Here is an 18220-nt window from a genome sequence, read left to right on the forward strand (position 1 = left end):
AAACCGCTTCACCGTTGATTGCCTCGCGCAGTCAAACTCACAGGACTGAAGCAGCCGTTTCCAAGGCCGCCCCTAAATCTGATATTCAAGTGAGTCCCGTCCCTCGAGTTTCTGAATGCTAACAGGCGGCGTCGAGTTCCTCTCTCAGTCGGGGGGAGACGGCTGAGTGGCTGAGTGCTGCCGCTGGAGAGCAGATGGCTCTCGCGCTGAAGAGCGCGAGTGTTTGCGTTGCAAATGGGTCTGCATGATATCGCCATGAGGCATTAGACTCTCAGGCACTTATTAGTCTTATTAAGCCAATTTTTTATTTTGGTGTTGCAGGGCGGCACGGTGGTGCAGTGGGTAGCACTGCCGCCTCACAGCAAGAAGGTCGTGGGTTAGAATCTCGGCTTGGGGCAAGTAGGCCGATTGGAGACACTAAATTATCCATAGGTATGTGAGTGTGTGAGTGAATGGTGTGTGTGCTCTGCGATAGATTGGCGGCCTGTCCAGGGTGTATTCCTGCCTCTCGCCCTAGGCACGTTGGGATAGGCTCCAGCACCCCCGCGACCTTGCTCAGGATAAGTGGGTATACATAAAAGTGAAGCCCCTGATGGGCTGTCAGGTATATGACACCCACCTCCCATATTTCTGTTTTTCCATGGCAGACGGTGACGAAACTTTTCTGCTTTCCAGTGACGGGTGACGCAGAGTAACTTTTCTCCTCATTTAGACTTTAAGGCCCGTTGTCTTTTCAAAGCTTTTTGTTGTTGTTGTATTTTTTTTCAATTTTGTCACAAATTGCCTTTTACATTGAAAACTGTATGTGGGGGGAAAGGAGCACAAAACCGTCCAGACCCACGGCGCACCTCCTGCGCATGCGCCTCCAAGGTTGTCCGTTGTTGAGAAAAAAGTACTGATACATCATAACAGTGCTTTAGGGCAGAGATGAAATGGCCTTGAGCAAAATCCATGTGTTTGTGAATGAGGGAGGGAGGGAGGGAGGGAGGGAGAGGGAGGAAGTATTCACTGCCCTGCTTGTTACACTTGTGAGGCCTGACAGAGTGATTCATCGGTATTCTATTAAGGCTAAAAATGTCTGTATACGGGTCGCCACCGTGCGCACTGCCTATATCTGATACCTGGCAGGCTCTAATCCCTCCCCTCTCTTTTCATTTCAAGCTCGAGGGACCCGCTGAGTTCCTCGCGGGGAGGCGCGCGTGTGCCTCTCATTACTCCGGATAAATCCGGCCTGATGAAAAATCAATCGGAAGCTCGCCGGGCCCGTCCGCTCGTGCCCGGAACGCCGGGAACAGCGGGAGCCGGCCGGAAAGCCGGAAAAGCCTCCCTGTTTCTCCTTCTTCTCTTTCTCCCACTCTCTCTCCCCTTGCTCCCTCTCGGTAGCTCGGCTGTGATTGACAACCGGGGGGGGGGGGGGCCAGCGGTGAAAACCGTATTCAAAAAGCCTGCTGACTTCACGTACTCGAGCTACCGAGTTGTAGCGGTGCTAAAATAAACCGGCTAGCGGACTTCCATAAGCGCAGCCTCGTGGCTAACGTTGGCGCGGTAGCCGCGGTGCTAAAATAAACCGGCTAGCGGACTTCCATAAGCGCCGCCTCGTGGCTAACGTTGGCGAGGTAGCCGCGGTGCTAAAATAAACCAGCTAGCGGACTTCCATAAGCGCAGCCTCGTGGCTAACGTTGGCGAGGTAGCCGCGGTGCTAAAATAAACCAGCTAGCGGACTTCCATAAGCGCAGCCTCGTGGCTAACGTTGGCGAGGTAGCCGCGGTGCTAAAATAAACCAGCTAGCGGACTTCCATAAGCGCAGCCTCGTGGCTAACGTTGGCGAGGTAGCCGCGGTGCTAAAATAAACCAGCTAGCGGACTACCATAAGCGCAGCCTCGTGGCTAACGTTGGCGAGGTAGCCGCGGTGCTAAAATAAACCAGCTAGCGGACTTCCATAAGCGCAGCCTCGTGGCTAACGTTGGCGAGGTAGCCGCGGTGCTAAAATAAACCGGCTAGCGGACTTCCATAAGCGCAGCCTCATGGCTAACGTTGGCGAGGTAGCCGCGGTGCTAAAATAAACCGGCTAGCGGACTTCCATAAGCGCAGCCTCGTGGCTAACGTTGGCGAGGTAGCCGCGGTGCTAAAATAAACCAGCTAGCGGACTTCCATAAGCGCAGCCTCGTGGCTAACGTTGGCGAGGTAGCCGCGGTGCTAAAATAAACCAGCTAGCGGAACTTCCATAAGCGCAGCCTCGTGGCTAACGTTGGCGAGGTAGCCGCGGTGCTAACCGCGCCGACGCACAGCCAGCGGCACGTTTGGCGTCTCCATTGCAGGGTGACCGGCGCAGCGGAACCGGCTTTCCCAGGACTCTCGTTTTTACCCCGTGGTCACTGTCTCCCACCGCAGCAGACCTGCGCTCCTCCTCAGCCTGAGACAGATGCTGGGTGCTTGCGGCTGATTCCCAGGACGGAGGTGGTCGTTAAACGTTCAGGCAAAAGTCCGTTCTGATTAATATACCGTCCGACAGCATCTGCCGCCACGGGCTCTCTAATATCATGGGAAACGGCAAAAGAACTCAACTGTGCCCGACTGTAATTCAGCGGTCGGCAGATAGGACGACAGATCTTGTGTGGCCAGGGGAACGTGCGCAGATACGCCGCCGAGTCGGGTCCTTTCCCTGGGGGGGAGGGGGGGGGGCGTGAGGGGCTCTTTTCCTTTTCTAACGGGCTCTGCTGTGTTCTGTGCCCAGAAGGCCTGCCGAGACGCGTTCCCGCCTCTCCCGCCATCTGCTCGAGCGATCAGGCGATGCCCATTAACTCAATTTCGCGTTTAATTACCCTTAGCGTATATTACCGCTTTCCGCCGCTCCCCAACTCTCTGCCCGATTTGTTTTGTGCCGGTCTCGGTCATGGCTGCGTGGCTTCACAGTTTTTGGAACCCAGTCCATTTTTAGCTGTTTCGTGGATCAGAATAATAAGATGTACGTGGCATGCTTGGGGTTCGTTATTAGCTGATTGTGGATCACAATAAAAAGACGTATGCTACATGCTGGTCGTCTATTATTAGCTGTTTGTGGATCAGGATTAAAAAGACGTATGCTACTGTACATGCTAGCTTTCCGTTATTAGCTGACTGTGGATCAGAATAAGTTGTGTGCTACATGCTAGTCATCCATTATTAGCTGACTGTGGATCAGAATAAGTTGTGTGCTACATGCTAGTCATCCATTATTAGCTGACTGTGGATCAGAATAAGATGTATGCTACATGCTAGGCTTCCACTGTTAGCCGTTTGTGGATCAAAATAACATGTACGTTACATGTATCCTAGACGTCCATTACTAGCCGATCGTGAATCAAAATAAGATGTGTATTAAATGCCAGTCTTCCATTATGAGCTGTTAGTGGATCAGAATAAGAATAAGAAGACGTACGCTACATGCTTGGGGTCCATTATTAGCCGATTATAGATCGGAATAAGAGGACGTCAGGAAGGTGAATAGGTGATCCTGGCTGCAGGATGCCTGCTGAGCAGCTCAAATATCTGATGATGTTTATTAACATTGTAGGGCGGTTTACAGCAGCGTGGCCCTTATCAGACCCCCGAAGGAAAAGATACCGTTTATTGCGTTGACAGGGCGTCAGCAGGGTGTGATAAAGAGACGGCGCTCAGCTGCAAAACATCCTACTGGATCAGCATTATGTAAACCTTGGGTTCCCCATAATACAGTGTAATCATGTTTGGTGTTGTTGGAAAGCTGATGTTGTCACGAGTCGCAAGGGTGTCTCAGCTACAAAAGTTAACCCGATGTGATAGGCTTACGCAGGTAGTACAAACCGGATCGCTGATGTGCTGTTTTGTTATGACAGTGTCTTTATTTTGATCACTTTGGGTTTTCTTTTGATCTTTGGGTATATAAGGAGAAAAGCGTATAGCCATTACCCACACTTTTGCACTGTATATTGCCATTATTGAACACATTTTACAGTAAACTAACATTCACTGTCATCCTTTTTGACTGTTACCACTACACACCTAGCAGTTTTAGGGTCCTAAGAAAAACACAGAACTCAGGATATCTGCACCCTGTAGTCACCTGCCTATGCACTAGTGCTGTAGCAAGACACAGTCGTATCCGTGCAAACTACACGTGTCAGAGGCGATTCGTATTGAGCCACACTACAGGTGAGTCATTTGCAGTCTCCTTCCATGTAAAGCCGTTAGCACAGAGGAAGGGTTAAAACGTTGCTTTGACCTCCAGTAACCGAGATATCGTTAAATGAATCCAGTTCCAGTAGCCCCGGGAAAGGCTGCACGCATGTTCCTTCGCCACTCAGACACTTCCGCTGTTTGGCGTATCTGAGGGGTTTCTTACAACGCGATCAGCTGCTGACACTTGGGCTTGGGCTGTCTGTTTTAGCATTTTTAAGAGAAATACCCTGGGCTACCATCTGTCCGGCAGCTGAAACTTTTAGCTCTGACAGTTACCCAATTACCGTTCGGCCCAGCTTTCCCTTATTGACGCCAGGCCGGCCCGTGAAGGACGGGGCTCCCCGTCTATGTCTGGGGTCCGCTGAGATTTCTCCCCCACCGGCAAGTTTTTTTGTTTTTTCGTTTTTTGCAGAAGGGATGAGAGAGCAGAGGCTGGCGTGGCCCCAAAATCTCCATCATTGCTGTAGCAACCTAGAAAAGCGTAAAGTGGTGACTGACAACCGACTGGAGAGTCCCATTTTCTTTACCGCTCTGACTGGCTCGTAGTGAACGCTTGTAATAATTACAAAACATTGTGTTCCAGTTTGGTCCAATTTGGCTCTGCCTCAATTTGACCATATAATCCATGCCCAAGATTAATTAGCCCCAGTTTTTGAAATTGATTTATTTCTTTACGTAACTGAGCATTTAAAAAAAAAAAAATTCGGTCTGAATACTTCATTTTTTGTTTTCCCCCCCATGTAATCCTAGAACTGTCACTCAGCACTAAAAAATGCAATTTTTCATCTGCATAATTGACATAATTGAGGAAACTGAATGAATTGAGAATTAATATGCGATTTAAAAAAGGCCTTTAATTGTTGTAGGAATGTTTTGAATGGGCCATTATGGTGAGAAATTTCTGGACCATCATTTACCTTGAAGCTGACAGACCTCTTTGTGAGACCTGGGGGGGGGGGGGGTGGGAGTGCGGGGGCGGGGGGCGGCCAGCGAAAGAGCTGCACTAACGGGCACGGGCGTGACGGGGTGAAACAAAACTGTCAATCAGGTTGACAGCCGCGGCCCCACCCCCCTCGGCCGCCGCCTCAGGGGGTGCACGTCGAACCCGACCCCCCTGCCGTCGCTGCAAATTACTCCGCAATTACAGGGCACTTTCGGCTTTTCAGCGGTTGGTCCTTTTTTTTAAAAAAGGGTCGGGTGATGACGGCTCCTTCTCTTCTCCTCCTTTGTGCCGGCCTGTCAAAAACGCGGCTGCTTCCGTCCCGAGCGCCCGGCTCGACCGCGGCTAGCCGAAACGCGTTTCCGCGGCGCCGACCGCCTGCGCTCGCGACCTGAACGGGGGGAGGAGTTACGGGGAGGCGCGGAGTCCTTACCTGGATGTTGTCGAAGGATGTTTTGTTGGTGACGTCGTACAGGAGCAGGAGAGCTGACGGGGGACAGATGGAGGGGGAAAGAGAGAGAGAGAGAGAGAGAGTGTCAGGGGGCCTCTTTCATAAAAAAGCTTCTCTGAAAGAACCCAGACAAACAGATACACTGAGCCCTTGGGAAGCCATCAGTAAATCAGCCTTTTAATAGACCATTCTCCTGGGCTCCATATTCATATATCTTCATATTTCCACTTACTTAGTTTTCCCATAAAACATGACTGACTTCCAGTCCCAGTTAGATGGGACTCTGTGTGACATGACACAGTCGTGAGATGGTCATTTTGTACTTTCAGAAATCAAATGATTTTGTGTCTTTGGATAAATCAGTTTTTGTATTTTCATACAAAATATATATTTCACTCGAGAGTCGTATAATGCACATTTCGTTGCTTGGACTTATTTAACCACTCTGTTTGCTCTGATTGATTTTTCCATTACCTGTCAATTACCAGTTAGTTTTTTTTTAACCTTTCATACTGGGCTGGCCAGCAGAGTATGGATTCCTCCTCTACATTTGGGTTCCTCCTGAGAGTTTTTCCCACCAGTGAATTTGTCCATGCCACTGTTTGAGTGTGTTTGCTGGATTTTGGGGGGGGGGTTCAGACTCAATCTTGCCTAATTTTTCCTACTTCCCATTTCTGTAAAGCGTCTTTGTGACAGCGTCTCTTAAAAAAGAGCTCGATACAAATAAAATTGAATTGAATTGAATATATATTGATTTCACCCAGTCGGGGGAGGGAACAGAAAGAACCATTTCCCAGCATGCTGTGCTCCTGCCGACAGTTGTACGGAAGAGTGGGGTAATGGAACAGGGCGAGCAGTGGGTGAGCGATGTTTGTCTGCGCAGCCCGGCTCAGCCCACTGGCTCGATGGCCGTGGGTGAGCGATGTTTGTCTGCGCAGCCCGGCTCAGCCCACTGGCTCGATGGCCATGGGTGAGGGATGTTTGTCTGCGCAGCCGGGTTCAGTCGATTGGCTCGACTGAGAGCGCAGTGCGGTGCCATTAGCGAACGGGGGGTCCACTGAGAGTGCGGTTTGGTGTGGTGCGGTGCGGTGTGGTGTGGTGCGGTGCGGTGTGGTGTGGTGCGGTGCGGTGTGGTGTGGTGCGGTGCGGTGTGGTGCGGTGCGGTGCGGTGTCATTACCAGGCGGGGGGTCCACTGAGAGTGCGGTGTGGTGTGGTGTGGTGCGGTGTGGTGTGGTGTGGTGCGGTGCGGTGCGGTGCGGTGCGGTGCCATTACCAGGCAGGAGGTCCACTGAGAGTGCGGTGCGGTGCGGTGCGGTGCGGTGCCATTACCAGGCGGGGGGTCCACTGAGAGTGCGGTGTGGTGTGGTGTGGTGCGGTGCGGTGCGGTGTCATTACCAGGCGGGGGGTCCACTGAGAGTGCGGTGTGGTGTGGTGTGGTGCGGTGCGGTGCGGTGCGGTGCGGTGCGGTGCGGTGCCATTACCAGGCAGGAGGTCCACTGAGAGTGCGGTGTGGTGCGGTGCGGTGCGGTGCCATTACCAGGCGGGGGGTCCACTGAGAGCGGGGTGCGGTGCGGTGCGGTGCGGTGCGGTGCGGTGCCATTACCAGGCGGGGGGTCCACTGAGAGCGGGGTGCGGTGTGGTGCGGTGTGGTGTGGTGCGGTGCCATTACCAGGCGGGGGGTCCACTGAGAGTGCGGTGCGGTGTGGTGTGGTGCGGTGCGGTGCGGTGCGGTGCGGTGTCATTACCAGGCGGGGGGTCCACTGAGAGCGGGGTGCGGTGCGGTGCGGTGCGGTGCGGTGCGGTGCCATTACCAGGCGGGGGGTCCACTGAGAGCGGGGTGCGGTGTGGTGCGGTGTGGTGTGGTGCGGTGCCATTACCAGGCGGGGGGTCCACTGAGAGTGCGGTGTGGTGTGGTGTGGTGCGGTGCGGTGCCATTACCAGGCGGGGGGTCCACTGAGAGTGCGGTGTGGTGTGGTGTGGTGCGGTGCGGTGCGGTGTCATTACCAGGCGGGGGGTCCACTGAGAGAGAGCAGCGATCGCGCAGCAGAGCATGATGCAAAGTGGCAGGCGGGTAATAGGAACAGGTTCTACTGGCCTCGCCGCTCGTCTTCCTCTGATTAATTTCTGAGCAAGGAGATGTGATTACTGCTTTAGTGTGTGTGTGTGTGTGTGTGTGTGTGTGTGTGTGTGCGTACGCATATGTGTGTGTGTGTGTGTGTGTGTGTGTGTGTGCGTACGCATATGTGTGTGTGTGTGTGTGTGTGTGTGTGTGTGTGTGTGCGTGTGTGTGTGTGCGCACGCATATGTGTGTGTGTGCGTGTGTGCTCATGCGTGAAGGAAACCTTTTAAAAAGCGGTGGCACTGGCAGTTAGTGACATTTAAGTTGACAGTTTTTTTAAATTTCAGCTAACATCCACATTGTTCCACTGACAAAAGCCCCGATTCCTGCAGTTCTGCACAGCCACAGAGAGGGTGTGCAGGAAAGAGCAGTGAGGACATGCACAAAGAACACGCACACACACACACACACACACACACACACACACACACACACACATGCACACACAAAAACACAGACACAAAGGCACACATACAGGCACTGTCACGCACACGCACACGCACACGCACAGACACACTCAAATACATGCACAAACTCATGCATGTTCACATACACACACACACACACACACATTCATTGTTCAGGCTGGTATTAAAAATAATGCTGCACACAGTAGTTTGTTCTTTCTGTGTTGTTCGTTTACTGTCATGATTATATACATCGTGCGTACAATTATTTATTTACTCATTTATTCAGTAGCTACGTTCAGGAAAGAGCCAGAAGAGAAATAAGAAAATAAGGGACTGACTGCTTAAACCCACTTTATAAAAATGCTGTTAATGTATGTTCTCAATTTTTAAATATTTAAAATTTTTATTTGGGATCCCTGCTTTTCTATGCAGAGAGGGAGAGAGAGAGAGAGAGAGGGAGGGGGAGAGAGGGCGGGGGAGAGAGGGCGGGAGAGAGAGGGAGAAAGGGAGAGAGGGAGAGAGAGGGGGGGAGAGAGGGAGGGAGAGAGAAGGAGAGAGGGAGAGAGAGGGAGAGGGAGAGAGAGAGAGAGAGAGAGAGAGAGAAAGGGAGAGAGGGAGGGAGGGAGAGAGAGAGAGAGAGAGAGAGAGAAAGGGAGAGAGGGAGAGAGGGAGAGAGGGAGAGATAGAGAGAGAGAAAGGGAGAGAGGGAGGGAGGGAGAGAGAGAGAGAGGGAGAGAGGGAGAAAGGGAGAGAGGGAGAGAGGGAGGGAGAGAGGGAGAGAGAGAGAGAGAAAGGGAGAGGGGGAGAGAGGGAGAGAGAGAGAGAGAAAGGGAGAGAGGGAGAGAGGGAGGGAGGGAGAGAGAGAGAGAGGGAGAGAGGGAGTGTGAGTGTAAAAACGGGCCGGTCACAGGAGGCCCCTCAGCGGGAGCTGTTGCTAAGTCAGAGGAGTAGCGTTTATTAATGATGTGCCACAGAGGGCCCAGAAAAGCAGGTGTAAGACGCTGCCAGCTGTCTGCGCGCGGTCCTGAGAGGACACGGCAGGACGCTCGCTCGCCCGCCGCCGCACGCCCGCCCGCCCTCGCCCTCGCCCTCGCGCCTCCGAAGGTCTGTCAGACCCCGCCACTCCTCCCGCGGCCTGCCCCGGTCCCTGCGGGCGCGGGGCTCGCCCGACTGCCATTACGATCCAATCAAGCGCAGTCGTCAGCAATCAAGCGCGCCCTGTGAGCCGAATGCTAATGTAGCGCTTTTAGCAGCGTGGGTGTGGGGGGCGGAGAGGCCAGGGGCTGGGGCTCTGCGCTCTGCGCTGCAAACGTATGCAGATTGACTGCCTCCCTTACCTTTTAATCAGCGCTTCTCACTCTCTGGGTGCTAACAGGCTCCCGTCTCCCCTCCGCACTCAGGGTGAGAGCGCTTAGGGTACACTGAGCACACACACACACACACACACGCACACACACTGAGCACAGGCACACACACACACACGCACACACACTGAGCACAGGCACACACACACGCACGCACACACACTGAGCACAGGCACACACACACACATGCACACACACTGAGCACAGGCACACACACACACACACGCACACACACACACACTGAGCACAGGCACACACACACACATGCACACACACTGAGCACAGGCACACACACACACACACACACACACTGAGCACAGGCACACACACACTGAGCACAGGCACACACACACACACACACACACTGAGCACAGGCACACACACACACACACACACTGAGCACAGGCACACACGCACACACACACTGAGCACAGACACACACACACACACACTGAGCACAGGCACACACACACACACACACAGACTGAGCACAGGCACACACGCACACACACACTGAGCACAGACACACACACGCACACACACTGAGCACAGGCACACACGCACACGCACATGCGGACACGCATACACACATGCGCATATACACATAGACACACAGACATACACATGCACACACACCTGCAGGCGCACATACACACACAGACACACACGGAGACGCACACACACACACACACACACACACAGACAGACACAAATTTATATGCACGCACACACACACGCAAAATAACACATTCATGCATATGCATGTCTGCGCGCACACACAGACATTGATTTATTCGGCAATGTGGAAGAAGAGTCCTTATTGACCTTCTCCATTTCTGCATCTCTCATTTCATCACACCCAGCCCAACCCCCCCACCCCTGGCCTTGTGGATCTCCTTTCTCACCTTGGTTGTCCGTCAGTCCTGAACTCACCACACTGATTAATAAATTGATAACACCGAAACATGCTCAATTAGGAGATACATTCGTTTCTCTCATATCACTCCCAGAAGTCGTCATTCAGAAAGCCCTTGGGTTAATGTAAATTCCTCCAAGTCCTTTCCCACAGCCACTGTCCCTCACAGATCAATGCATCACAGAAAAATTGCTCCTAAGTTGAAAGATTTAGGTGCACTCTAATGCATCCCGATTAGTAGATGTCCTAAATTGGTCCTAAAATGGGTTGTTACTGTGAATGCTGCAGTTGTATCGTGAATGCATTGGTTGGGTTGTTACTGTGAATGCTCAGGCGTATTGTGAATGCATTGGTTAGGTTGTTTGTTACTGTGAATGCTCAGGTGTATTGTGAATGCATTGGTTGGGTTGTTTGTTACTGTGAATACAGCAGGTGTATTGTGAATGCATTGGTTGGGTTGTTTGTTACTGTGAATGCTGCAGTTGTATTGTGAATGCATTGGTTGGGTTGTTACTGTGAATGCTGCAGTTGTATTGTGAATGCATTGGTTGGGCTGTTTGTTACTGTGAATGCAGCAGGTGTATTGTGAATGCATTGGTTGGGTTGTTTGTTACTGTGAATGCTGCAGTTGTATTGTGAATGCATTGGTTGGGTTGTTACTGTGAATGCTGCAGTTGTATTGTGAATGCATTGGTTGGGCTGTTTGTTACTGTGAATGCTGCAGTTGTATTGTGAATGCATTGGTTGGGTTGTTTGTTACTGTGAATGCTGCAGTTGTATTGTGAATGCATTGGTTGGGTTGTTTGTTACTGTGAATGCTGCAGTTGTATTGTGAATGCATTGGTTGGGTTGTTTGTTACTGTGAATGCTGCAGTTGTATTGTGAATGCATTGGTTGGGTTGTTTGTTACTGTGAATGCTGCAGTTGTATTGTGAATGCATTGGTTGGGTTGTTTGTTACTGTGAATGCTGCAGTTGTATTGTGAATGCATTGGTTGGGTTATACTGTGAATGCTGCAGTTGTATTGTGAATGCATTGGTTGGGTTGTTTGTTACTGTGAATGCTGCAGTTGTATTGTGAATGCATTGGTTGGGTTGTTTTTATTGTGAATGCTGCAGTTGTATTGTGAATGCATTGGTTGGGTTGTTTGTTACTGTGAATGCTGCAGTTGTATTGTGAATGCATTGGTTGGGTTGTTACTGTGAATGCTGCAGTTGTATTGTGAATGCATTGGTTGGGTTGTTTGTTACTGTGAATGCTGCAGGTGTATTGTGAATGCATTGGTTGGGTTGGTGCCGTGAATGCTGTGATGTTTTGCTGTGATTGTCAGCTGGGCTCGTGCGGTTTTGTGGTGTTAGCGGCTGTGCCAGGGGAGTGAACAGTGCTAAGAAGTGATCAGGCTCCTCTGCTCAGGAGCCCAAAGAGCACGGCGTCGCGCCGCGTGAACCGGGCGAGAATGAAGTGCGAAGACACTCGATTAATTGGCTGGATTAATTTTGGAGACGCTAAAAGGACGGGGCGGGTAAAGGCTTCGGGCGCTGTTAGCAATGTAAAGCTGTGTAAAGGCCTGGTAATCGGCGGTCGGGGCTCTGGGTGAGAGTCGAACCCGCAGCAGTTCCAGCAGGACTGTACGGGGATCAGCGCAGGCTGTGAGCTGCAGATTGCTGGTGCGGATCTCATCTCTCATTTTAAGCCCCCCCCACCCTCCCCCCTCCCCCCTCCCCCCTGCCCGGAGCGGCTGATAAACCTTAAGATCTGAGGCAGATGCTGAGGATGAGCTGGGATTTCTGGGATTTTCCACAGATCCCCTTTCCGTATGGCGGCCTAAGAAACGCCGCCGTGGAAACGCTCCGGGCTTACAGGGGCTGGGGCCATTTAACCCCACAAAGTCTTCACCTCTCAGGGAGGGGAGCAGCCAGCAGACAGGAGGGGGGGGGAGCTGTGGTGTACAGGACGGTGCGCACACCAAACGCCCCCAAAACTTACTGCAAGTGTGTGCGGCAGGCAGGAGGAGGGGTGGGGGGTGGTTACACACCCAAACGTATTCCACTCCCTCCCGGGCTCCCGCCAAAGATACTCAACTGTTGCCGCGTAGTCAGCTCCTGACGTTCTTCCGTTTCTCTGACCTTCCTGTTTCCAGCACACGGAGCTGCTTGGCTCCTTGTATGAAAGGTGCTTCATAAATAGATTATTATTATAATAAATACATTTTTTAATTGATTTTTTTTTTTTTGGTTGTTAACAGGAAATTTGATAGAACAAAAACATCATATAGAATATTTGCCGGCAGCACTGTTCTTGATCATGGCCCTTATGAATATGCATATGAAACTCTTCATCTTCGGCAGCAGACCGCTCTGTTGCAGGGACTGATTTTTTTTCACCGTGTTCATAAGGAGGACTGAACAGGCCGCAGTGTTCAGTGGTGGAGGTTCCTCCTCTCGCACGCAGTCCCCCCCCCCCCCCCCCCCCCCGCACCCCCAGATGGATCGATCCGAAGCTCTCTGGTGCTGTAGGGAGCGCTGTCAGGCGGAGCGGGCTTTATTTAGACGCGTGGGGGCCCTGCTGGAGCCCCCGCTGGAGCCCCCGCTGAAGGCCATGGCGCTGGAGGCTGATTAGCAGAGATGGCGGGGAGTCTGCCCGGCTCTGCGCCCGGCGGTGCTGGCGGCACACGGGGCACGATTCCCCCCGTTTAGCCGTACGGCATAGCGTGAGGGGGGGGGGCGGGGCGGTCCCCCAGACAGCGTGTTACCGCCATGGGAACAGGTATCGCCATGGGAACAGGTACCGCCTTCGTGATACCCGTACCGGCGTCCCGCGTTCTCTCCGCCGCGCTCGCGCGCAACGGCGGCGCTACATGGGGTCCGCCTCAGGGAGACCCAGCCGGAGGAGAACCGTGTTCGCGGTATTTCCCGCGATGCCGTCGTGCCGCCGGTGCCCCGAGACGGCAGGCGGTTGCCCTATAAATAGGTATAAATCGGGCCCTCGGCACCTCGGATGCCCCCACCGCCGCTGCCAACGGGCCCCCGCCGCGTCCCTGAGGGAGCGGGACGCGGTGAGGTAAGGGGGCGTTCAGACGTGGGTGCGAGCTCTTCCCTGTGGCGGCCATGAATAAACTGAACGACGGGCCTTAGCTTCCTTCCACCAGGAAGAGGGCACAGGAAACCGTGAGGTTTAATGAGATTAGCCCCCGCCTTAAACACCCCCCCCATTTCCCAACACCCCCCAATTTCCACTTTGGGGCACTCACAGAAAGTCCACAGCACCTACGGTCCACCCTGGTTCACTGGTCTCTATACTGTGCGATAGGGGAGTGTCTGATCCCTGAATGCCATATTAGGAAAAGCACAGAGGGTGCGTTTGTTTGCTGTTTGTTCTTTCCTTCCGAATGCTGGCCAGTGATATTTGGAAGCTGTTCAGAGGACATGCAGGATTAGTGTAAAGTGACCTTTACGAGAACAAACGAGACAACGGCAGTTTGTTATGGACACTGCGTTTCTCACCCAAGCGACGGATGCATTTAGAAAATTACAGTACGAGACAAACTGACGCGCCCTGTCCCGGGTCGACAGTCAGTTGGCACCATCCCCAGTCTAAATTAGGATGCAGACAATATTGGTGGTTTTACAGACAGACACAATGTTGTCTCTGCTCACCCCTAGTATACATCACTGCACTACTAACAGCCCCCCCATCCCCCCCCACATAGAGTAATGTGCATTTATAGATGGCGTGATGTCATATATTCAGATGGAAGTGGAGTTTGGTGCCTGATGGTGGTTGTTCCTAATCCCAGATGGGGCACTGGGGCTGTACCCTTGACTTGGGTTCCATACGTGACTTGAGCTGCTTCAGTAAATGTGTAGCTGTGTGAAGTAACTGTTCACAGAAGCAGCATTTCCATCTGTAGAAATGCAGATGAGGATTGTGTGGGAGTTGTGATTCTTCCTTTGTGTTTCTTTCCCAGTTGAGGTTTGAAAGGAACGGATCAGAGAGATATTAGATGACCGCGGAGATGACCACTGTTTTAACATGCCGTTGTGTTCGTAGGAGGAAAAACACTGATTGAAGTTGTTTGTGGCTGTTCAGTGGCGTACAAAGTAAATGCATGTACACGCACACACTCACACACACACGGACACACGCATACACACACACGCACGCACACATACATACACGCACGCACACACACACACACGCACACACACAAACAGATACGCACACACACACACATACAGACACACATGCACACCCCCACACACACACACACACAGACACACATGCACACCCCCACACACACACACACACACACATAAAGGCCGGGAGCTGTGGTCTGGAAATGACAGTTTGCGGGTTTGAATCCCTGGTGCCGCACAGCGGGAGGCGGGAGGCCGTGCACATGCTCGCACACGCCTTAAGGCAGCCGGCTCACTCAGGCACCGCGCCGCGATAGCCGCGCTCTCTGGGATAATGGTGTCCCCCGCGGACCGCACGTCCGGAGGTCAGGCGCAGGCACGGCCCGTAAACTCCGCCCGCCCGTCCCGGTTATTTACGCCCCCCCCCCCGCCAGCTGGGACCGCACTCAGAGCCTAACAAAGGGGGGCGAGGCGAGGCGAGGCGCACACACACAGCCAGCGTGTCCGCCCGCGTACGTCCCGTTCCCTCCCGCGGCCCTGTGAGAGCGGAGAGTGCACAGGGCTATTCATTAAATCTCTTCCCCCTCTGCACGGTTGACCCGTTCCGTACAGAGAACCACTCGCGACGGACCCGTCGAGTGTCGGCTGAATGGGGGCCGTGCCGTGAGAAAAGTACAGCCTTTTATCGTGCGCAGAGCTCTTCCTTCAGCAGGTACATTCTGCATGGCTGCCCGTGCTGCTACTCCCCTGTAGGGGGCGCCAACACCGTAACGGGCTCATTATCGCGTGCCGCTCCTTCTTCTTCACACGTGCTACAGAGACTGGAGGCTCTCTTTCACGTCCCAGAACGTGGCAGCGGAACAGAGTGTACGCTTATGCTGCTAATTAGTCTCACTTTATCGTGACATAAGGGATACCGGCAAACACACTTAAAAAACAGACAAACACGTGCCATCAACCGCATTAACTGCATTTTTGAATTATGACGGCAGTCTTCCAGCTGGTAAATGGTTGAAACGCTTTCACGTTTCTTTATGATGTGGCAAAAACGCTTAAGAGCACCATGGGATAGAATAATAAATCGGGAGTAGGACCAAGGTGGGTACTGTTGTAATGGTGTGAGTGCAGTGAGACATCCCTGCCTGTAGGGGGCCTGCAGATCTCTCGAGCATTATGTACTTTCAGTTCATAAGTGAATAAAGGGCGTTTGTGTTGGCACGCGCTATGAGCTGCATGTGTTTCTTATTGGGTTTTTTTCTCTCCACATAACGGAGAGCAGAATAGTTGTTGCTGAAGGTCTTCACACTAGATTTAAAAAAAAAAAACTTAACACTGGAGATGGAGTCTGAGAGGGAAGCTCCGGGCTTACCGTGGGCGTCCCGGTAGTAGGCGTGTGTGACGCTGCGGAATCGCTCCTGTCCGGCCGTGTCCCAGATCTGCAGGGAGGAAGGGAACACGGTTACGGTCGATTCAGTCTCTCTCCACGGGCCGAAAGCTTGCCTGTTCACACGGTGCGTCTCGGCACCACCGATTCTGACTCTTCCCTACCCTAAAATCAGAGCACTTAAGCCTGGGTTGAATACCCCAGGACCAGTGGTAGCAAAAGCTGTTCCTGGAGATCTACCGTCCTTTTCACTCCAGCCCTAACAAAGCACACACCAATCAACAGCTAGAGATCTACCGTCACGTATGTTTTCACTCCAACCCTAACAAAGCACACCTCATTCAACAGCTAGTGATCTCATTGAGCTGCCAATTAGAAGATTCAGGTGTGCCAAATTATGGTTGAAATGACAACCCTCAGGATGGCAGATCTCTTGGAACAGGGACGGTTACCACTGCCCTAGGATGTACTTTGGCTACATTGAACACTATACCTTCAAATATCTATGGTACTTCCATCACTATAGCCTCAGTTTTCTTCTTGTGCATTCTGTGGTAGTCAGCATCATGTGAATTTGTGTAATGACACTTACTATCACGTGTGACATTATTAGGTTGTTATCATTGCCGCTGCTTGCTTCATGCGTACGTATGCGCTGGACATAGTAACGCAACACCTGTGCATAGCAGACTGTGAACATGTTGTCAGAAGGTGTCAGGTTTGAACACTGGGAAACTGCCACCCACCCTTGACCACGATACTAAACCAGTGTAGCATAGCGGATGAGGGGCGTGCTTGCAATTCCAAGGTTGTAGGTGCAATTCCCGGGTGGGACACTGCCGTTTAATCAAGGTACTCAACCGGAACTGCTGTATTATGGATTATATGTAAAAGTGAAGTAAATAGTGTAAGTCACTCTGGATCATAGTGTTGTATGTCTTCTATGTATTTTATGTTCGGACCCCAGGAAGACTAGCTGCACACTGTGTATTGCTAATGGGGATCCTAAATAAATAAATAGTGTCTGTAAAGATTAATGAATAATGCATTATTTTAAAGTAAGATTATAGGTGTCGAGCACATGAATAGTGTGAAAGTAATGATCACGAAAGCCGTAAACAAGAAGAATCAGTCGAATGTTCCTCTGAGTAATGGAGTGGCTTTTAAACCCAACAGCGTGCGGTAGGTTGGCGAAGTCAAAACAAAGAGGGAATTACTGTCAGCTTTCTTGCCATGGTGCAGTCAAATCCAAATTAAATTGCTGTCATATTTTTCTCCTCATTCCACGCTGTGTGTGAAAGCAGAGCAATCTCATTTTGTATCTTGAATCCTGTAAAAATCAACGAGCTGCCACCTTTGCTTTGAATCACTCCACTCCACTTAGAAAAAAAATACTTGTGGATTCTCTGCTGTAGATCCACACAGACACAGACAGACACACACACACACACACACATTCACTGTCTCTCTGGTTCACCTTTTATAGCAGTCATCCAAAGCATCCAAATCCTAGTTAGTTTTTGGTAGGTCCCCTTCATTTTTACACTCTACTGATAGCACTTCTCCATACTTCCCCCACTGTCGCCATACTTCTCCCCAGTGTCTCCATATTCCACCTGGAAGAGGACACTGATTGGTACATTAAGAACAATGATTGATCGCTTGTACGGACTGGTCCTTTCCCCTTGCAGTAAAATGCTTGTTCACTGCCATTTCATTATGGAAAAAAATACCTCTTGTGAATTATCGACATTAATTTTATTTTATTTCAAGTTTGCACCACCCCCACCCCATTTTCCTTCTCCGCAACCACAGAATGTGCAGAGGTTGATGAGTGACTGACTCTGCCGGGGAGTCTAGATGTAAGACGTGAATTCAAATCAGGACTTGCAGCTGCCCTAGAACTAGTCCCTGGGGGACTCCACTAATTAGCTTGACAATTTCCTGCCGCTACTGTTTTCTTAATGAATTCCCCAGTGGCGTGCCTGGGAACATCTCTAATTCTGACAGGATTAGGAATGGCTATTTCACCGTTTGTCTTCTCCGGGTGAACTGCGGCCTCCCTTCTTTATTTCACAAGTTGAACATAATTTCATCACTTCTTTGAGCTTTTTTCTTTGTATTTTTTAAAGTCTACTTTAAAAAAGGAAAACTGTTCGGCTGGTTTGATGATGTGCGTGTTTCGCCAAATCCCTCTCTGCCTCCTCCTCCTTCGCCTCATTTGTGTGAATATCACAGAAATGATGGTAGGAAGTGGAACAGCTCAAACGAGATTAAAGCAGCCTCAACAACAATGACAACA

The 18220-nt window shown here is 51.5% G+C and overlaps 1 protein-coding gene across 1 annotated transcript in view; it reads right to left on the bottom strand.

Annotated features, from left to right (window-relative positions):
- Positions 1-18220, bottom strand: part of LOC118216806 (ras-related protein Rab-26-like) — an 88720-nt gene that overhangs the window by 36975 nt on the left and 33525 nt on the right. The window contains exons 4-5 of the mRNA XM_035398313.1: positions 15904-15970; positions 5571-5623 (exon numbers count right to left, since the gene is read on the bottom strand). Coding sequence (XP_035254204.1) covers positions 5571-5623; positions 15904-15970 — 120 coding nt within the window. The remainder of the gene's footprint in view (positions 1-5570; positions 5624-15903; positions 15971-18220) is intronic.

The sequence above is a fragment of the Anguilla anguilla genome, chromosome 17, assembly GCF_013347855.1.
Source record: "Anguilla anguilla isolate fAngAng1 chromosome 17, fAngAng1.pri, whole genome shotgun sequence".
Taxonomy (NCBI): Eukaryota; Metazoa; Chordata; class Actinopteri; order Anguilliformes; family Anguillidae; genus Anguilla; species Anguilla anguilla.